We start from the raw sequence: 22,089 nt of genomic DNA on the forward strand, positions 1-22,089 counted from the left end.
AGGCCAATCCACCGCCCCCATAGGTGGGCGTGGAGTTCAGAGCCCGCTTCTGAGTGCGGCGTGGAGAGGTTGTGGGTTTCCTAGGTGTCAGCCAGCGGCAGCCAGAGGCGATCCGTGTGACCAGAGGAAGGGCGCATCCGACTGGTTGGGGCGCGGATGGGGTTGGCAGGGGAGGGGTGGAGAGGGCAGGCGAGAGCCCAGCGCCAGGCAAGGTACCGCCCTGCTAACTTTCCCGCACTTACATTTCCTTCCCAGGGCCCAGGATTGGGTGCCTTCCCTCAGCCCCTTCCTCTCTCCCCACCCCACTAGCCCACAGGACCTCCCCGGGGCGTGGAGTACAGGACGCTCCGCCTTGCCCGCCGCATTCCGCGCCCCCTTCCGGCCCGCGCGCACGTCGCCCCAGCCGCCGCCAGAAGGGGCGGGGCCTGGGCCCTGGCGTTCAGTCAGCCAAGGTCCCAGCGTGCCCTGCGCCGGTCAACGAGAGCAGATCCAGTGACTCACATCCGCCGCGCTAACTCTTTGCTCGCTCTCTACTTGCACACGCTTACACCCGGCTCGAGATGGCGGCGGCAGCGGCGGGGGACTCCGACTCCTGGGGTGAGGAGAAGTTCCGGGAGCAGGGCCTGGGCCGGCGCTGGCCCCACACCCAGGGAGGCATTAACGTGGCTCGCTCTTTTCCGTAGACGCGGACACGTTCTCCGTGGAAGACCCGGTGCGGAAGGTGGGGGGCGGCGGCACCGCCGGCGGGGACCGCTGGGAAGGCGAGGACGAGGACGAGGACGTCAAGGTGGGTGCGGGCCGGGGCTCCGAGCAGTGTTGGAGCGGGCTGGCGGTGTCGCGGGCAGAGTTGCCCGCCGACGGGCGGGCGGACGGAGTGTGGGCCCGGGGGCGCCGCCCGGGCCTGCGGGCCGTGGGTCTAGGCTCGAGCGTAGGGCCTGGCGGTGCCCTGTTCCCCTCTTTTCGCCGGCCATATGGGCCGGAGGCGGGCAGCGTGGTCTGTTGAACTTCCCTAACGAGTCGCTGGCCCCAGCCCTAGCCTTAGCCCTAGCCCCGGCCCTTCTTTGAAGGTCTGCGCTCCGGCCTGGATCCCACCCGCCAACTGGCGACGGGAGGTGACAGCAGCTGCTGGACCGGCCCACGTGCAAACTTCGCGGTCTGGAGTTGCTCGCGGGGATGAGACTGGGAAGCTGAGAATGGAGCCTCTGGCTTATCCCATATGGAAAGTCTTGCAACCCACCTGCCCTTTCAAGCTCAGGTCTCCCCAGGGCCAATAACTCATTTATATCCCCGAAGGCCCATTTGTAGAGTTTGTTCGAGGTGTTGGATGAGTGAAATATTGTGGTTTAATTTTAGCCACCTTTTTTTTTCCCCCCACACAAACGCAACAATTTTTAGCCTCCCTTCTCCCATCCTGTGGTAAAAGGATGAACTGAGTACTGAGATAGCTAGCAGTTAGTGATGAGAAACCTGGGTAGTCCACACAGCGACCTATTATTCATTTACACACGAACGCGTAAGGAAATAGTGAAGATTTGGTGGTTGGAGAAGACGAGGGAGTCAGTGTTTTGTGTTCTTTTGGTGGTTGTTTTTCCTATGCCTTGTAGATTTGAACCTGATTTACCGTCTTCGTTTGTTTTTGAGAACTCCTGGGGGCTTCAGATGACATTATGACTACTGCATTCGTTTTTGTTTTTCAGGTAGCTACAGAAGTCTCAAGCACAGAATGTTAAGACTCTTACTAACAAACTTCTCAAAATCTTTTTATTTTTGTGAAGATAAGGTTTAGTATGAGTTGGAAAATGGTTGTTTATGGTTTCAATTCATTTGGTGAATGTTTTACTCTTCTAACTTCTACCCTTCAGCTCATGCTAACAACCCTACAAATCCTTCTGCTTGGGTTGAAAAAAAATTTAAGCTAGGTAATCACTCTGAATTTTGTGTTAATACTGCTTTTGTTACATTTTACCTGAGTCTGATGAGGTGGATGTCCAATTCATTGAACAGCCTGAGGTTCAGGGATGACGCGAGCTTTGCAAATCTTGGGTTTAATAAATGAGCAATACTATTGTGAAGATACTTAAATGTTTCATTTAAATGTTGTATAGACATGGGAATGGATTGTGTTATCAGCCTCATTGCAAGATATTAGTTACCTCCCTACATTGTAGCAGATTTTCTGTTTTGAGTCTTTAGTTCAGATTTGTCCTTTCACTTTTTCTGTGCAGAGTGGATGTAGGAGTTAAGACATCTGTTATGAAAATTGGGAATAAGTGAGAAGAAACGACTAGAGAAATCAGAAAAGAATTATCAGAAAATGAAGTTTGAATGAAGTAGTCTAGACTGATATCATGAAGAAGACTGACTGAAATTATTGTATTTAATGGTGTCAATCCTGATAAATATAATTCTGACCACTTGGAACTAATTTTGGAGATTTATAAGTTGTAAATCTTATTTACAAAAAGGTAAATCTTATGTACCCTAAAGGTCATCTCGCCTCTTTGCACTCTTTTAGTGCAGAATTTCTTTCTTTTATACAAGTAGCTTATTTCTTTTACATAAACTTTGAAGTTGATATTGGAGTAGAAAGCTGAACTTGTCCATTTTATTTCCATGTTGAAATGCTGGTTTATTTCTGTTGAGTTTCTCCAAGACTTCCAAATTAAGGTGATCATGGAGTAGTTTGATTCCTAGTAGTTTGGAATAGACAGACCTGGATCTATATTTTTGCCTTGACATTTTCTGTTTGTGGTCATGAACCAGTTTTTTAATCCTTTTTTCTTTCTCTTCCATTTCCCAATCTTGTCATTACAGAAGCTACCTCAGAGGATTATTTTGCACTTTAAATGAGATAATATGTCAAGCATTAAGCAGAGTTGCCTGGCACTTGGTAGGCACTCAGTAAATGTTAATTCTCTCTCTCTGCAAGAGAGTATTTTTCTGGCTAATGGAAAATATCTTTAGGCTGTTTAGATCGAGTAGCTGGGGTTATTTTTGTGCCACATTTTCTTGTGCTTAAGCTCAGTAGGAGTAAGTTCTCTCCACGGTGGCTGTTTACTGTGAATTTTTTGTTTTGAACTGAATGACCATGGTTATCAAGCAAGTTTTTGCTTGCTCAGAGGTTACCAATCTAGAGTTGAAATTTGTCACCTTGAATGGTAGTGAGTACAGGTTTTCCCTGCTATCCGAAAGTAGAGCATTCCTATGAAACCTTCCCTGAGCTGAAAGAAGCAATTGCCTTAGGACACATCTTGCTAACAAATGCACAGGATGAATCAAGGTAAAGCACAGATGCTTGCAGACACAGTTCAAAGCTATGGCAGCTTGATGCTGAGATGCTGAGTAGCTTGGTGGAGAAGGAGCTTGGCCTTGGCAGTGCCACTCTTGCTGCTTGGGTGCACGCTGCCTCTATAATGGCTCAGTGCAAAAACGAATGCTATTTTCACTTGTAATAAAAGTGAAAATCCTCTTTGGATTTCTTTCACTTAGCGAGCACAGTTATTAACGAGGGTCATTCAAAAAAGCGAAGTGGCATAAAGTGAACTTTAAAAAGTGAGGGATACCTATAATACCAAATTTCTGAATTCTAATGTTTTAGCATTTAATCCTTTTGTAAGGAGATGCTAACAAGGTTTAGTTACCATGAGATCGAATAATCATAGTCCTTAAATAATACAGTATGTGAATTTTTGAAAAGTCCTTCAAAAGTAAGGTATGTAGAAACAGTAAGTTCTTCAGTTTATGTCAGCATCTAGTGTTTAACCTTTAAGAGTATAGGTTTAATGTCATTTGTAGTGTCCTGAGAAATGAAAGGAAAACTGAGGTCCTCGTTACAGTAACTTGCTTCAGTAGTTTACTGTTTTTCAGTAGATATAGCATTTTGCTGCCCTTGACTTTTCAGATAGCTGTCTGAAAGTGGCAGTGCGTATAGGTGAAACTGTAGAATTTTTAATATTCATGGTAGGGGGGAGTCTATGCTTCTTCCCAGTGAAAAGGTAAGAACTAGGGAGCGTACTTTCCTGTCACATTAGCTTTATATTCCCTTTCTGTACTATCCTGATGTTATGTAGAGGCAGTGGGAGGAATTATTTTCTTGGCATATATCTCTGGATTCCTTCCCCATTGCTGGAATGATGTGTAGGCTATGTTGATTAAGAAGGCACAGACTTCCCTGCTGGTGCAGTGGTTAAGAGTCTGCCTGCCAGTGCAGGGGACACAGGTTCGATCCTGGTCCGGGAAGATCCCACGTGCCTTGGAGCATCTAAGCTCGTGTGCCACAACTACTGAGCCTGCGCTCTAGAGCCCACGTGCCACAACTACTGAAGCCTGTGCGCTTGGAGCCCGTGCACTGCAACAAAGAGTAGCCCCCGCTCGCCACAACTAGAGAAAAGCCCACGTGCAGCAGCGAAGACCCAACGCAGCCAAATAGATAGATAGAAAAAAAGAAAGAAAGAAGGCAGTGAGTACCTACCCACTGCACGCAGGAACAATACAACTTTTACTCCATTTTACTAGTATCCCATCATTTCAGTGAAACAGATTAGAAACTAGATTTATTCAAAGGGTGTGGAGTTTGTTTTGAGAAAACTTCTGGCTGTGATCAATCATCTCAGACATTTGCTTCTGTAATGTTATTACAGAATTTCTTTAAAAGATCCTAGAGAGGGCTTCCTTGGTGGCGCAGTAGTTGAGAGTCCGCCTGCCGATGCAGGGGACACGGGTTCGTGCCCCGGTCCGGGAAGATCCCACATGCCGCGGAGCGGCTAGGCCCGTGAGCCATGGCCGCTGAGCCTGCGCATCCGGAGCCTGTGCTCTGCAACGGGAGAGGCCACAACAGTGAGAGGCCAGCGTACTGCAAAAACAAACAAACAAACAAAGATCCTAGAGAGCTGACTTAGTTGAAAACTGCCTGCCTCATGCCCATTCAACTGTCTGTTAGGATCCTATCCTGGTTAATAGTTTATATCTACCAGAGTAAGGACATTTTTAAGCGTTGGAAACAGTACTTCTGAAGTAGGGCATCTGTATTTCAAAGAAATTGGAGATTGCTGGGGAATTCTCAGAAGGTGGCATTTTGCTAGGAAATGGGTATCTGGAAGTGTGTGTGTGTAACTTATGAGAAGTTCTAAACATATAAAGAAGTGGAAAGAAAAGTTTAATAAACCCATGACCAGGGACTTCCCTGGTGGTCCAGTGGTAGAAAATCTGCCTTCCAATGCAGGGGATGCAGGTTCAATCCCTGGTCAGGGAACTAAGATCCTACATGCCACGGAGCAACTAAGCCTGCGTGCCGCAACTACTGAGCCCACACACCTCAACTAGAGAGCCCATGTGCTGCAAATTACAGAGCCCACCCACTCTGGAGCCTGCACGCCACAACTAGAGAGAGAACCTGCACACCACAGCTAGAGAGAAGCCTGCGTGCCACAACTAAGACCCGACACAGCCAAAAAATAAAAAATAAAGAAAAAAAAATTTTTAAAAACCATGACCAATCTTATATCTTCTGTATCCGCACTTACTGCTCTCCTCCCCCAACCAGATTATTTTGAAGAAAATACCAATTATATCATTTCAATACCCTGATAGTTTTTTTTATAAACTAGTAAGTTTTTAGTTAGGATGGTTATTTTTACAATAAGGCATCCATTACCCCTTCCCGGCCCCCCACCCAGTTCGCCATAATTAGACTCGGCTACCTTGTTTCTATCGAGTAAACTCCTCCACTTGTGCCTCTGTATTCTCCTTTGTTTTGCAATTTGAATCTCATTTTACATTTTTGTTTTGTTTTTTCCTTTTTTAAAGAAAAACACAATAAATGACATCTTAAGAATTTAAAAGGCAAAAAAAAATACTGAAAAATATTTACCTAATATATTTGTCATGCTGGACCATTGAAAATAAATAAGCCACTTGTTTAGAGTTCAGTGTCTTGTTCTTGATCTAGCTTAGCCAGGAATTTAAAGTAGAATTGATAACAGTTCCAAATATGAGACAGGTCAGCAATAAGATGGAATTCAGCAGAGTGCTGAGCCATAGTAGGGTGTTAAAAACTTAATGAATTGACTTAAGTGAAGTAGAATTTATTGAGGCAGGTACCTTGGCTTCCAGAGACCATCATAGTTCTGAGGTGATGGAAGAATATTTGGGCTTCTTTTAAGAACTAAAGTTTCCTGGCAGGTCTAGCCATGGCAGGAGCTCACTACAGAGTTCTGAGGCTTCTCAGAGCAGGTTGGTACAGCTTACAGAACACCAGTAAATGACTCTTACTGCAAGAGATTATGCTTTATCTAAACCAAACTAAAGAAGAAAGGGGGAGGAGTATATGTTAGTTAATGGGCTATTGCTATGGGACAGAAGAAATTTACTGCTCATTTGAAGCTACTTCTATTTGATGATCTATAAATATATCTTGCTTAAGTTGGAAAACATTTTCAGCCCTAAATGTGTTCTCTCATTGCATGTGACATTCTGTAGTTGTACATTATAAAAATGACAGACTGGCCAACTACTGACTGCATTATTAGGAATAAAGAAAGCAGGGTTTAAATTTTTTATGTTATGTTTTCAGTTCTTAGTCATATTTGATTAGGAAGCAGATTTTAAACTTGAAAAGCAGCCATCTCTTTCAGAGAAATGGCTCAAATGATGCTGGGTGTGTGTCTGTAGAACATGAGTATAGATAAGTGAGTAGTTTATCAACAGCCTCTCTTCTGAGGAAGCTGGCCATTTTAGGAGAGCAGCCTGGTTAATACTTTTGGAGATAGATCGGATATTATAGTTGGAAGAGTTATTGGCTACCAATGATAATTGGGTAAAGAATTTAACTCAGTATTTATAGGTAATCTCTTGAACCAAAAACAACCATTTAGGGCTTACAAAATTATAGACTTAACTCTCTATTTTAAGTATTCATTTTAGGTGTTTCTCTTGGAACCCTTCTTACATTTTATCTGAATTTATTGTCAGTATTTACAAAGTCCTGATGTTTATGGAAAATTAGGCAGATATAGACATTCTACTTTTATACATTTACTTTTACAACTAAGGATGCAAAAACTCTTTAAGTTCTGGGGGAAAGCTACCTGGCCTTCTGCTTTTGGGATTGCATCTATTTGGAAGTATGGCCAGGCTCTTCTTGCTGATATCACTATGCTCCCTTCTTTAGGAACTTGTCCCCAGTATAGGAATAACTTCAGGGCAGTTATTACTGTTTCAAGCAGTCTGGGGTGAGGGTGCCTTTCATGGTCCTTTTATGAACTGAGGAGCAGATGTCATGGTTGTTTCCAGGACTTACTAGGGACCACTGTTTTTGCTACTGAAATCCATTCTGTGGTGGAATTCTCTGTAGCCTAGTTATGCTTGCACTGATGGGACAATGTAATGACTGTCTAGAATAAGGTTTATTCTTTGATAGGGAAACCAGGGCGGGGTAGAGGTGGAGCATAGAGTTAGTGCGAATGAGATACTGAAGGAGCAGTGATATGGGTGGGGTGATGTTTTACTGGTAAAGGGAACTGAGGCACATCAGCATTGAACAGAAATGTTACTCTGTTGTGCTGTTTCTCTATGTTGGAGTTACTGGGATGGAGCTGCTCATTTTCAGCTATACCTCTCCCTTCTTGGCCTCCTAGTACCAGAGGCTGCTAGACTCATTTGTTAAAATTAGTGGAAATCTAGCACAGGCAATTTGAGATGAATAATTGACATATTTGTAGCTGGGCATATCTTAGTATGTACTGTAACCCTTCTCTTTGATATGGGGTTCCTTGAAATTCCAGGGGACCTCATTCCAGAACTAATTGAAAGAACAAATTTTGGTGTGGAGGGACCTAGTTCCCAGACATATATTTTATACTTCAGCACTCAGGTAAGAAGTCATGTTTAATATGACGCTTTAAAGGAACTTTGGCCTGTTCAAAACAGGTTCCTTCATTATTTTTCCATTCGGATTGTAGGATAGCTATCTCTGGGCCTTAGTGTACTTATATGTAAAGTAGGGATAACACCACCTTACTTACAGAACTTTTGTGAGGGTTAACTGTTACTATATGTAAAGTCCTTTGGGGAATTCCCTGGCTGTCCAATGGTTAGGACTCCGTGCTCTTACTGCCAAGGGTCCAGGTTCAATCCCTGGCTGGGGAACTAAAATCCCACAAGCCTCTCTGTGCAGCCAAAATTTAAAAAGTAAAAATAAAACATAAAGTACGTTGCACAGTGCTTGGTGCAAAGTAAGCCCTCAGTAAATGTTATCTATCATTATTATCATCATCACTGGTATTAGTAGGGAGTTATAAATAAACATCCCCTGGAAGTAAGCAGTTGGTCCTTTTATCTGAAGCACCATCTAAGCAGCATATCACTCACAGACCCAGCTTTCCTGTGTTCTGTGAAGATTAAAATGACAAAAAACTCCTGGTAGTAGTTAACTTCTATATTTAGTTCTCTGGTTCCTTTTGTACTATGGTGTATTGATACAAGCACTTAAGCAAACCAGCAGGGTAATATAAACATTTGCTGTCTAATTTCTAATCTAGTATCTTAGATGTTCAAACAATGACTGGCTGGTTTGCTTTCATTCTGTTTGTTAACTATGAACTAAGGATTAAATTGCGAAGGTAAAGTTATTATAAAAATGCTTTTGTACAAAGTTCTTCCCACTGCTTGCAGACCCCATGGCAGCCTTAATCAGGACTTTTTATTTCTTTGGATTTACAAATTTTTATTAAGAATCAAGGATTGGTTAGTTTATATACCTAGGATGCTGATTCAGATTTATGACCTGTCTTGTTAAAAACCAGAAGCTTGGTGTCATAGTTATGGCACATTAGTCAGCTTCTGCCTCTTCCAGTAGCGTCAGGGCCTCCTGCTTTGCACCTGCCATGCTGTGGCTCAGCTTCCAGTGGGCGTGTCCTGGTGTGCCTGGCGGTTGTTGAGACAGTGGTCAGGCTACCTATAGATTAAAGCCTATTTAAACACAGGGCTGTGTCTTTGTCTATTAAACCTTCTAAATTCTGTGGAGCCTTTAGAAGATTGTTTGATAATTGGTTTATATTTTGCCCAGTGACTGTGACTGTAAAGACAGTATAGATCCACCTTAAAGTGCCCTGCCCAAGTTAGGGAGCGGGTTCCATGAAGCTGTTGATCAGCTCTTGACTTTTCTAATACTGGGATTAACTTTTTTTTAATTTAATTTTTAAAAATTGAAGTATAGGGCTTCCCTGGTGGCGCAGTGGTTGAGAGTCTGCCTGCCGATGCAGGGGACACGAGTTCGTGCCCCGGTCCGGGAAGATCCCACATGCCGCGGAGCGGCTGGGCCCATGAGCCATGGCCGCTGAGCCTGCGCGTCCGGAGACTGTGCTCCGCAACGGGAGAGGCCACAACAGTGAGAGGCCCGCGTACCGCAAAAAAAAAAAAAAAAAAAAAAAAAAAAAATTGAAGTATAGTTGATTTATAGTGTTGGGCTTAAATTTTTATAAAGATTTAATTCATTAACCAGGGTTGTGTTGTATGGAATATTGCTTGAAATAATCAAGCCATTAGCTAGAATGTTGGATGCTTTTACATTTGGGGAAGTAAGAAGTATAAAGACTGCTCAGTTTTTCATTTAAAACAACTGAATTATTTAAGAGAGGCTGTTAGTTTTGGCTTGGTTGTCTTGTGTTTTAATTGTTAATGGAGAAGCTTTTTTGTGGAGTTAGACAAGTTGATATAAAAATTCATATGGAAAAACAAATGTGCAAGAATGGCCAGGAAAACAGTAAAAAACCCTGAAAACCTGCAAGGGGTGACTAGCCCCAGCTTACATACGATAAAGCCTCTAATCAAAACAGTCGGTACTGGTACGTGAAGAGACAACAGACCGGTGCGATAGAACAGAAAACAGAAATAGACTAGGTACCTAAGAAAATTTAGTATATGGTAAATCACAGGGCAAAGATGGACTTTTTTAAAAATTGAGATATAGCTGATTTACAATATTATAAATTTCAGGTGTACAACATAGTGGTTCACAACTTTTAGAGATTATACTCCATTTATCGTTAGAAAATATTGGCAAGGTGGACTTTTCAATAGATGGTGCTGTGACAGTGGGTAACCATTTGGAAAAAGATAAAATTAGATCCATACTTCATACCATACAAAAGAAAAACCTCCAGTGGATCAGAGATCTAAATGAAAAAACAATGAAAGCATACATGTTCTAGAAGAAAATTCCTTGCTTTAAGAAAAGACTTTCTGGGCTTCCCTGGTGGTGTAGTGGTTAAGAATCCACCTGCCAATGCAGGGGACATGGGTTCGACCCCTGGTCCGGGAAGATCCCACATGCCGCGGAGCAACTAAGGCTGTGCACCACAACTACTGAGCCTGCGCTCTAGAGCCCGCGAGCCACAACTACTGAAGCCCGCGCGGCTAGAGCCCGTGCTCCACAACAAGACAAGCCACTGCAGTGAGGAGCCTGCATACCTCAATGTAGAGTAGCCCCCACTCGCTGCAACTAGAGAAAGCCCGTGTGCAGCAACGAAGACCTAACACAGCCAAAAATAAATAAAAAAAAAAAAGACTTTCTAATTGACTTGGAATCCAGAGGGAATAAAAGAAAAGATTAAATTTTACTGCATAAATGTGGTGGGGTACATAGCACTTAATGGGGAAAACACTAGAGGCATTTCCATTAAGAGAAGAACAAAGCAATGATGCCCATTTTCTCTGCCACTGTTCATTCACACTGTACTAGAGGTTTTGCCAGTGCAGTTAGATAAGAAAAATCAATTGTGGAGGCACACGAATTGATAAAGAAGGAATAAAGCTATCTCTTGTTTGCAGATGATATGGTAGTATACCTGGGAAAACCCTAGAAAATCAATGATGGAACTAACTTAACTGAAATGAATTTAGTAAGGTAGCAAGGTATAAAATTAACATACAAAAACCAATAGCTTTTCTATACTAAAATAGTAACTGGTTAGAGGACATAAAAGGAAAAAAAAAACATATTTACAGTGGCAACAGAGATGATGAAATACTTTGGAATAAACCTAAAGAGAAATGTGCAAAACCTGTAAGAGAAACTTTAAAACACTCCTTGAAAGATACAGAGGGAGCCTTGAACAGATGGAAAGATAGCCCTTTTTCTTGGCTAGGGCAGTTCAACATTATAAAATGTCAGTTCTCCCAAAATTAATTTATAAATTTAATGCAACACCAAAAAAAAACCCCAACAAACTTGTTTCTGTGGGGTTAGACAAGCTAATAATAAAGATCACGTGGAAAAGTAAACATGCAAGAATTATTAACGGAGGTCGTTTTCTTTAGGATAACTGGGATGATGATGATGATGATGAAAAAAAAGAAGAAGCAGAAGTAAAACCAGGTAAGCCATTGGGGTTCTTCCATTTTTGGTTTTATATCTTAGTGAACATCTGATGCTTATGTTAAGACAAATGAGAAAATGCCTACAAAATCAGAAATTTTGGTTATTTTTAGAAACCAAACATCCTTCCGTTACCACTTCATTCTCTTCTCCCTGTATCTCTTCTCTCTCCTCAAAACATAATCAGATTAGATACCTGCCAAATTTCTGTTTGAGTGCTTTTGTTAAAGGAGAGAGTAAAAAATAAGGCATCATAGTTGAATGATCTAAGTCCTGCCTAAAGGACTGTAGGGAAATAAGAAGGGAGATGTTTGGATCTTAGGGGTCAGATTAGAGAGGAGAAAGGAAGAGTCCCAGAACTTTCCTATTCTTATTTGCCAGGAAATCCCCATATGAAATTGGAGCTATGTGAGGTTTGGTCTCTTGAAGTATATAAGTATGATGTCTGTCTCATTCATAAACTGGAAAGTATTCAAGATAACTATGATTAAAAACATTACTTTCAGAAGTAAAAATTTCAGAAAAGAAAAAAACAGCAGAGAAGATAAAAGAGAAAGAACGGCAGCAGAAGAAAAGGCAAGAAGAAATTAAAAAGAGGGTAAGTACTATTTATTTTCTAAAATACAGAATTCTCACATCAGTAGTGGTGCAGCATCTTAACAGACAGTATTACCTAATAAATAGTACTATTTATTTTCTAAAATATAGAATTCTCACATCAGTAGTGGTGCAGTATCTTAATAGACAATATTACCTAATCATTTGAAGGGCTTTGTAAGGACTATAAATGGATACCATCAGATAAGATGATCCCAAACAAACTGAATTTGTGGTTTTTGCAAAAACCAAACCCAGAAGCTGTATGTCTTAGAATGCCTTTTTAAGTTTTCACAGACATTTTGGAACATGACTGTGTTGTGACCATAGTCAGTGATTTTTGTCATTGCCTGCAGTTCTCTCTAGCTGTGATTAGTGTTTTGTTTTTTTTGCAGTGTACATTTTGAGTGAATACAGAAAGTGTCCATTTCTCTGCCATGTGCTGTATAAATGTTTTTGTTCTTGATTATTTGGAGCAATATCAGGAATTTTGTGTTAATTTACTTGCTTTTTGAATAGAAAACACATTTACATGATTCAAAAATCAGAACGGTATTAAGAAGCACTCCCAACTCTTCACTCATTTGTCCTGTTTCTCTCCCTCTATCCCATAAGTAAATATTCGTTTATGATGTCTCCAAGGTGATTTTGTACATTTGTGTACAACTGTAGAGTCATATTCCTCCCAATTTTTATAGTTTTCATCTTGCTTTATTTAATATATCATGGAAATCTTGCCATAGATCATGGCAAGCTTTCTTATTTTATTTTATTTTATTTTTTTTGCTGTACGTGGGCCTCTCACTGTTGTGGCCTCTCCCGTTGTGGAGCACAGGCTCCGGATGCGTAGGCTCAGCGGCCATGGCTCACGGGCCCAGCCGCTCCGCGGCATGTGGGATCTTCCCAGACTGGGGCACGAACCCGTGTCCCCTGCATCGGCAGGCGGACTCTCAACCACTGCGCCACCAGGGAAGCCCACAGTGATTTTTTTTTTTGATGCTTAAATTGTCCCAACATTGGACAGTAGGGGTCCCTCAAAGCTGTTCCTATCTTCATCCTTTTGACAGAACTCCATTAGTCTTTGAAAGGTTCCTTGTTTTTTGGCACAATAAGTAATGCCCGGGGGTTCCCTGGTGGCACAGTGGTTGAGAATCTGCCTGCCAATAATGCAGGGACACAGGTTCAAACCCTGGTCTGGGAAGATCCCACATGCTGCAGAGCAGCTAAGCCCATGCACCACAACTACTGAGCCTGTGCTCTAGAGCCCATGAGCCACAACTACTGAAGCCCGCACACATAGAGCCCATGCTCCGCAACAAGAGAAGCCACCGCAGTGAGAGCCCGCGCACTGCAATGAAGAGTAGCTCCCGCTCACCGCAACTAGAGAAAGCCCGCGTGCAGCAACAAAGACCCAATGCAGCCAAAAATAAATAAAAATTAAAAAATAATTAAAAAAAAGTAATGCCTGGCTTATCTGGTAGACTCCCCTAGGCCTGGAATCAGCTACTAAAATTCCTTTTTAGTAGCAAATTATCATGGCCAACAATGTGTGAGAATGTCTGTTTTCCCCAAGTCAGGAACATTTTAGATGCTTTTTAATAATTTGTATATCTAAAAATACCTACATGTATGCTTTTTAATTAATTAATTTTTGGCTGCGCTGGGTCTTTGTTGCCGCACGAGGGCTTTCTCTAGTTGTGGCAAGCAGGGGCTACTCTTCATTGCAGTGTGCAAGCTTCTCATTGTGGTGGCTTCTCTTGTTGCAGAGCATGGTCTCTAGGCACGCAGGCTTCAGTAGTTGTGGCACGTGGGCTCAGTAGTTGTGGCTTGCAGGCTCTAGAGCACAGGCTCAGTAGTTGTGGCACACGGGCTTAGTTGCTCTGCAGCATGTGGGATCTTGCCGGGCCAGGGATTGAACCCATGTCTCCTGCATTGGCAGGCGGATTCTTAACCACTGCGCCACCAGGGAAGTCCCTACATGTGTGTTTATATGATCAGAACAAGCAGTGGATTCTTATAGCTCAGTCTAAGAAGTTGTATTGATTTGATCTTTCTTAGTCATTGAAGTTAGAATTATACTTATTTTGTTGTATCTTGATATTAGTCTCCAACTTAAAGAAACCTTAGTTTGCGTAAATTAATTTTATCTTAGGTCAAGTATTGAGTTAAGATATATTCAATTTTGATGCAGGAAATGATGTTCAGGTCTACTAAGGCAATTGAGATATTTCCCTTTTTCTTTCGAGAAAGTGTTCTGAGATTTCCTAACTTGGCATCATGACCTTTTTTTTTTTTTTTTTTGGCGGTATGCGGGCCTCTCCCGTTGCGGAGCACAGGCTCCAGACGCGCAGGCTCAGCGGCCATGGCTCATGGGCCCAGCCGCTCTGCGGCATGTGGGATCTTCCCGGACTGGGGCACGAACCCGTGTCCACTGCGTCGGCAGGCAGACTCTCAACCACTGCGCCACCAGGGAAGCCCATGACCTTTCTTATTTCATCTTCTCCATGAGAAATAAAATGTGACCTATTTCACAAGTGGACTTCTGAATCAAACTCGTCGAACTGCACAGGCACGGATAACCATGAATGGCACAAATTCCCTTCATCTTTTTCCCACTTTGATAAATATTATCAAAGATAGCCCCTTGTAACAAATTGTAGAAAATTATATTACAGTATATAGAAAGGATATAAACTAAACTGTTAACTGTCATCTCAGAGAAGTGGAACAAAAAGATAAATAGGGGGGAAATGTTTTTCTAATTCTTTGAAAAAAATTTTTTTTCTGTCTACATTGTATTGTCATATGGATGTGCCATATACTTTATTTAACCATTCTGTTGTGGAACATTTAGGTCATCTCTAAATTTATTTGATATTATGAATAATACCCCATTTGACCTCCTTTTGGCTGAATATTTGTATGCAGCTTTGGTTTCTTAAGATGAATACCTACAAGTGGAATTATTTGATTAAAGCATATAAGAATATTTTTAAGACTTGATAAATATTACCAAGTTACCCTAGAAAGGTTGTTTCAATATACAGTCTTAGCTAAAGTATGTGAGAGTGCCATTTTCAAGTTGTCTGCAATCTCAATTCCTTAATTAAAAAAAATTACCACAAAATAAACCCAGTCTTCAAATCTGAACTCTGTCACATGACCACCTGAGTTAACCTTCTGTTACCATGGGCAGGTTGCTTACCCTCTCTGTGCCTCAGGTGTTTTTCCTGTAAAATTGGGATAAGAATATCTAAAAGAATGCCTGAAATACAGTAAACACTTTATAAGTGTTTGCTATTATTTATATGTGTCTAGAAAAAAAATTCATACAATACAGAAATGTTCTGGGTCCATTATAATCCCAGCCCTTTTAAAACTTCATTGCTGTCTCATTTTAGTTAGAAGAACCTGAAGAACCTAAAGTGCTAACACCAGACGAACAATTAGCAGATAAACTGCGGCTAAAGAAATTACAGGAAGAGGCAGACCTCGAATTAGCGAAAGAAACTTTTGGTAAGTGGGGGTTTGATAACAGTGCAGTATTGAAGTTCCAAGTGATGAATACTATGGAAGTCTTACTAGTTACGAAAATTCAGAAAACACCTTTTTTGAAGAAACATGATACTGGCTAATTTAGATAGTAGAAAACAGTTTTTAATCTCTTTTGTTTATATTTGAGATTTCATTACTTAAGGTAGAGTGAGATACATGTTCAGATTTTTGAATAATTTGAGTATTGTATAAAAGGTGATTAAGATAGAAAGTAATTGTGGAAGCAATCTAAGTGTCCATTGACAGATGAATGGATAAAGAAGATGTGGCACATACATACAATGGAATATTACTCAACCATAAAAAGAAACGAAATTGAATTATTTGTAGTGAGGTGGATGGACCTAGAGCCTGTCATACAGAGTGAAGTAAGTCAGAAAGAGAAAAACAAATACCATGTGCTAACACATATATATGGAATCTAAAAAAAAAAAAAAGGTTCTGAAGAACCTAGGGGCAGGACAGGAATAAAGACGCAGACGTAGAGAATGGACTTGAGGACACAGGAAGGGGGAAGGGTAAGATGGGATGAAGTGAGAGAGTGGCATGGACACGTATACACTACCGACTGTAAAACAGATAGCTAGTGGGAAGCAGCCGCATTGCACAGGGAGATCAGCTCGGTGCTTTGTGACCACCTAGAGGGGTGGGATAGGGAGGGTGGGAGGGAGATGCAAGAGGGAGGAGATATGGGGATATATGTGTATGTATAGCTGATTCACTTTGTTACAGAGCAAAAACTAGCACACCATTGTGAAGCAATTATACTCCAATAAAGATTTAAAAAAAAAAAAAAAGTCATTGGACCCAAATAAAGTATACTGCTGCTTTAAATGTATGTATCAGTTGGATGAAATTTGGGTGAAATGTGAAGTCTGTAGCTTTGAGATTTAAATATTGAACTGACTGTAGGACTGTCCTGTTGTCTTAAGTCTGGATAAGATTTAGACAATAGTATGCTGGTCCTGGTGGGGCATTCAGCTTTGGTTGTGCCTTCTTGTGCTCAAGGTCCTTTCTTTCTGTACCCCTTCTTGGCCTTCACCATGCCCTGTCTTTAGAGGACTTCCATTTCTGTGTGCCATGCCTGCAGCTGTGGTTTTGGTGTAAGATAAAAGATATGTTCAGGATTCTGTAAATAGATAATAAGTTCAGAGTGTTCCAGGAGGATAGTTACATGGCACAGAGGGTAATGTAAGAAACACGGTCAGAGAAATAATTAAAAGTTCTCACTTCATTTAACCAAGTTTGTTGTTGTCTCTATTGAGTGCTTTTCAGAGTAGAATGTTGTGTTGAAACAGTTAAATAACTTTTTTTTTTAAATATTTATTTGCTTGTGCTGGGTCATAGTTGCGCCACACGGGCTCCTTAGTTGCGGCATGCAAACTCTTAGTTGCGGCATGCATGTGGGATATAGTTCCCTGACCAGGGATTGAACCCGGGCCCCCTGCATTGGGAGTGCAGAGTCTCAACCACTGCGCCACCAGGGAAGTCCTGAAACAGTTAAATAACTTTTAAATGAAACCTAGAGCCAAGAAGGATCTAGTTATTTTGATTTTTTCCTCCCCTCTCCTTCCTCCTCTTTAAAATGGATCAAGCAGGCTGACTGTAGTGATCATTCTCCTTTTCACTGGAAGTATGACCTTATCTTTCAGTGGGTCTTTAGCAATCTCAAGAGTTGCTATGGATGCTCCACTGGTGAGTGCTTGGCATGTCTTAACCACACTCATCTCATTACAGAGAGCACTTGGCCACTATCCTGTCTTTGTAGAATGGTAAAAGCCACCCATGTGTTTATTTAAGAGGAGGGTTTATGTGGTAATCTATTTAATCTATAGATTAAAAGGCAAAAACATGTATTCATATGGTGATCATTTGGTTAATAGGATTTTAATGTTTCTCATACTAAAATACTGGATCAATGTTATTGTTAACAACTAATTTACTTGATAATTGAGGAGTATACGGAAGCATAGTGTCTAATTGCCTAGAATCCTTTTAGGCCAGATTAATTTTTCTATTGGGATTTAACACATGGTTTGCTCTTTTTTAGCTTCTGTAGTTAGCTGGATACTTTCACAGGAACCATCTTAGTTTGCTTTGCTTTTTTCTTTCTCTCCCAACTTTTCTGTGGGCTGTTCTTGGACAGATGCTTTAAGAGCATCACTTTTGTGCCAGGGACTCCTTTGGCAGTGTGGTGAAGCCTTTTGGCCCCTTCTTAATATACTGTCTTTAAATGCATAAAATACACAGGATTTTACTTACAAAGGAAACCTGTTATAATGAAATAGGTGTCAAAATATTGAAATAACCTGTGATTCAGTAATTACGTACAGACCATTTGAATTCTGTCCAAGGATTTCAGTAGACTCAGGTTAAGAACCTCTGTTTTAGAATGAAATAACAGGGTTATTCAGGTATCTAATTAGTTTCTAAACTTTAAAAAAATCTTTGATATTTTGTCCCCTTTCTCCTACAGGTGTTAATAATACAGTTTATGGAATAGATGATATGAACCCATCTTCAAGGGATGACTTCACAGAGTTTGGAAAGTTACTAAAAGAAAATTACACAATGTGAAAAATCACTATATTATGCCAGTTTTTTTTAAGCCTTAGTTCGAGTAAAAAAATCTTTGATATTTTCTGTGTCCCCTTTCTCCTACAGGTGTTAATAATACAGTTTATGGAATAGATGCTATGAACCCATCTTCAAGGGATGACTTCACAGAGTTTGGAAAGTTACTAAAAGATAAAATTACACAATATGAAAAATCACTATATTATGCCAGTTTTTTGGAAGCCTTAGTTCGAGATGTGTGTATTTCATGTAAGTAATTCTAATCTCTGGCCTCTGTGAATGGATGTGTAGGGGCACATCATACTTAGGAGGATGGAGATTGACTTTTGAGGGGAGGGGTTGCTCTAATACATTTAAGATTTGCTTTTTAGCAGTTAGCTTGGGAGCGTTGTTCTGCAGATATACATTGAGTTTGAGTGCTTTTGTTTTTGTTTTTTGAGGGTGCTTTCTGAGTGTTACAGTGGCTTCCCAAAGAGACATCTGTGCTTGTTGGCACAACAGCTAATAAAACACTAGTTTCTTATTTTATCTAATTATATATTGGAGGCGGCAGCTAGCAAAGTGTCTTTTGGGGAAAATCATACAGAATTTTAGAGCTGAGTGAGATCACAGGGAGTGTCTGTTGATTTTATAAATGAGGAAGCCCATGGCCAGGTGCAAGTTGCTCAGCAGAGCTGGCACCCATTCTCTGGGTCCATGGATTTGGTTTCATGCTGAGTCATATATTTCAGGGGCAGGGGATATGGGAGTGACAACCTGGGGTGGTATAGCACTAAGGTGGGAAGGACTGCTTTTGCTAGTGTCTGCTGTTTTTATTTTTTGCTGTACGCGGGCCTCTCATTGTTGTGGCCTCTCCCGTTGTGGAGCACAGGCTCTGGACGCGCAGGCTCAGCGGCCACGGCTCACGGGCCCAGCCGCTCCGCGGCATGTGGGATCTTCCCAGACCGGGGCATGAACCCCTGTCCCCTGCATCAGCAGGCAGACTCTTCAACCACTGCGCCACCAGGGAAGCCCTGTCTGCTGTTTTTAAGATTGAGAAAAATAAATTCTACACAATGAGTTTTTTTTTTTTTTTTTAAATTAATTAATCTGGTTGCGTTGGGTCTTTGTTGCTGCACGCAACTAGGGCTTTCTCTAGTTGCCTCACGCGGGGGCTACTCTTCCTGCGGTGCACGGGCTTCTCATTGTGGTGGTTTCTCTTGTTGCGGAGCTCGGGCTTTAGGCGCACGGCTTCAGTCGTTGTGGCACGTGGGCTCAGTAGTTGTGGCGTACGGGCTCAGTTGCTCCACGGCATGTGGGATCTTCCCAAACCAGGGCTTGAACCTGTGTCCCCTGCATTGGCAGGCAGATTCTTTTTTTTATTTTTATTTTTTTTTTTTTTATTTTTATTTATTTATTTTTTTTTTCAGGCAGATTCTTAAACACTGTGCCACCAGGGAAGTCCCTACCCAATGAATTTTAAGTTAGGTTTTCTTTGGGAAATTATTACTAAGTTGAAGGTTCTGAATTTGATCAGTGATGTACCCATAGTTGGTATTTTATTTTCTGTATACTATTTTTACTGTTTTTGAAGGTGCTCTCTAACCAGACTGAACACTTTTTTGGGTAGCTAAAAACTCATGTCTGTTTCCAGCTTTATATTTTTATAAGGATGGAAGGATGTGTTGTCCACTAAATGGGCTTATTTCCTGGTGGGGCACTTAGATTTCTGAGATAACTACCACTTTCATTCTCATTCGTATGCTATAAAATGGAGACCCCAAGGGGTGGGGAGTTATCATCTGTAGTTTAAGAATTGTTACATGGGCTTCCCTGGTGGCGCAGTGGTTGAGAGTCTGCCTGCTGATGCAGGGGACACGGGTTCGTGCCCTGGTCCGGGAAGATCCCACATGCCGCGGAGTGGCTGGGCCCGTGAGCCGTGGCCGCTGAGCCTGCGTGTCTGGAGCCTGTGCTCTGCGACGGGAGAGGCCACAACAGTGAGAGGCCTGTGAACCGCAAAAAAAAAAAAAAGAATTGTCGTTACATAGTCATTCAGATACTCCTCACTGAGCATCAAGGATGTTTATTTCCATAAGTCATGGTTATTCTCTGCGTATTTAGACCGGATAAGGAAAAATGGTAGGGAGTATTGTGAGCTATAAAGACATTTCTAGTTTCTCGCTGGTGAGCAGTGTCATTATAATTAGAGTTCATTATAAATTTTTGTTGCTGAGTTTGCCATTTAACTTTAAACGGTTCTGATCTGTGAGCCTAGCCATAGGCTGAATGATTCTCCATCGTGTTATGTTAAACAGGAGAAATAAATAGCCTTTCCAAGTTACCGAAGTTAATGATGGACAAATTAGATGGAAGAATGTATATTTTGCTTTTACTTATTCTCCAAAATGCTTAAAAATTACTGGTATGCTTTTTTTTTTTAGTGGAAATTGATGACTTGAAAAAGATTACCAATTCATTGACTGTACTTTGCAGTGAAAAACAAAAGCAAGAAAAGGTAAGAGCTAGCTGCATGGGAAATGTGTATTACACAAGGATGGGGTATAGGCATAATATTCTCAACAAGTGTAGTAGGAGCCTGAGAAGTCAAGCACTGCACTTCACCAATACCATTTATATTGGAATAGAACAGGAGTATGAGTGCCATTACCATCCTTTTGTTTACAGACATGGTCATGTTCTCCTAAATTAATAATAGAAATTTCTCTGGGTCAGGTGTGGGATCTCCCTTATAGAACTAAGTTTTTTCTAGAAGCAGAGCTTTGTTGACTCTATGAGGGTTGCTGTACCATATAAGGTGCCCACAGTAGATAAAATCTCATGAATTATTCTCTTTTTATCTTCAGCAAAGCAAAGCCAAAAAGAAGAAGAAAGGTGTGGTTCCCGGAGGGGGATTAAAGGCTACCATGAAAGATGATCTGGCAGATTATGGTGGTTATGATGGAGGATATGTACAAGATTTTGAAGACTTCATGTGACGTTTTATCTTCTCCTGGTGTCTTCTTTCTGTTGCCCACAATCCCTTCAACATGTAGCACAACTTCCTTTCCTTTCAGTTCTGCCAAATGCTACAATCAGAAGTGCAGTATCTTTTGTGCTGGTTATTAACCCCTTGACACTTAGGTGCTAATGTGCAAATGCGGGAACTTGGATCTTGCTGCCAAGGGGTTAAAATTGGGAACCTCCATTGCTACTAAATCATAGTTTTAAAAAACAGACCTAATGTTGCTATCTGATTCCATAGCAGCAGTCACTAAATTGGAAACAAAGGTTGCAACATGACAAAAAATTGTGTAGTATTTACCAGCACCATTCAGTAATACAGCCTTAACCATACCTCCTTGAACTACTTCATAACTTGTCAAGAAAAGCAGTCTGCTGCAAGGGCATGTGGTGTGCACCTAGTATTAAAGTTGCTTTGTCTTAAAATTGAGCGTGAGGATATTAAAAATACATTATGAAGAAGACTGCTTATCTCAGAGTGAAGATACGGCGGCTGAAAAGCACTAGTTTGATACTTAAAAATTAAATGACCAAAACCCTCCAACTTGGAAGCTGAAGAAGGTAAACCTCTCCCATTATTGCATTACCAAGTTGTGGAATCTCTTGAATGCTAGACTGTCTAGTTTCTATTTATCAGACTATTCTACTGATGGAGTGTTTCAGATGGGGGAGGGAAACTCCTTACCTATTTTATTTGTCTGATTTAAGTGTCTGAGAAACAAATCTCCTTTGTTCTCTGAGGCTGCAGTGGATCAGCTTTAACAGGGTTTTGGCATTTCCTTTCCTTTATAAAACGTGTTTAGCAAACTGCGCCACTTAACTACAGTTTGGTAAATTGTTATGTTAACAATTATGACATCTGCAATGTTTTATAAAGCAACTAATTTAATAAAGTCACTATTGTGAGGACTTAAATTTTGTGTTACCTCCCAAGAGATATTTTTGGAGAGTAAAGAACAAAGCTCTTGGGACTAGAGTTCTCTGTA

The 22,089-nt window shown here is 41.2% G+C and overlaps 1 protein-coding gene across 1 annotated transcript; it reads left to right on the forward strand.

Annotated features, from left to right (window-relative positions):
• Nucleotides 1-445: 445 nt before the first annotated feature.
• EIF3J (eukaryotic translation initiation factor 3 subunit J) lies at nucleotides 446-22,018 on the forward strand. Its single transcript, XM_065871243.1, has 8 exons — nucleotides 446-597; nucleotides 684-787; nucleotides 11,317-11,374; nucleotides 11,881-11,972; nucleotides 15,373-15,487; nucleotides 18,191-18,352; nucleotides 20,524-20,597; nucleotides 20,947-22,018. Exons 1-8 carry the CDS (start codon nucleotides 561-563, stop codon nucleotides 21,076-21,078), a joined length of 774 nt encoding a protein of 257 aa, XP_065727315.1. The 5' UTR covers nucleotides 446-560; the 3' UTR covers nucleotides 21,079-22,018.
• Nucleotides 22,019-22,089: the final 71 nt, after the last annotated feature.

Source organism: Phocoena phocoena, chromosome 2, assembly GCF_963924675.1.
Source record: "Phocoena phocoena chromosome 2, mPhoPho1.1, whole genome shotgun sequence".
NCBI lineage: Eukaryota > Metazoa > Chordata > Mammalia > Artiodactyla > Phocoenidae > Phocoena > Phocoena phocoena.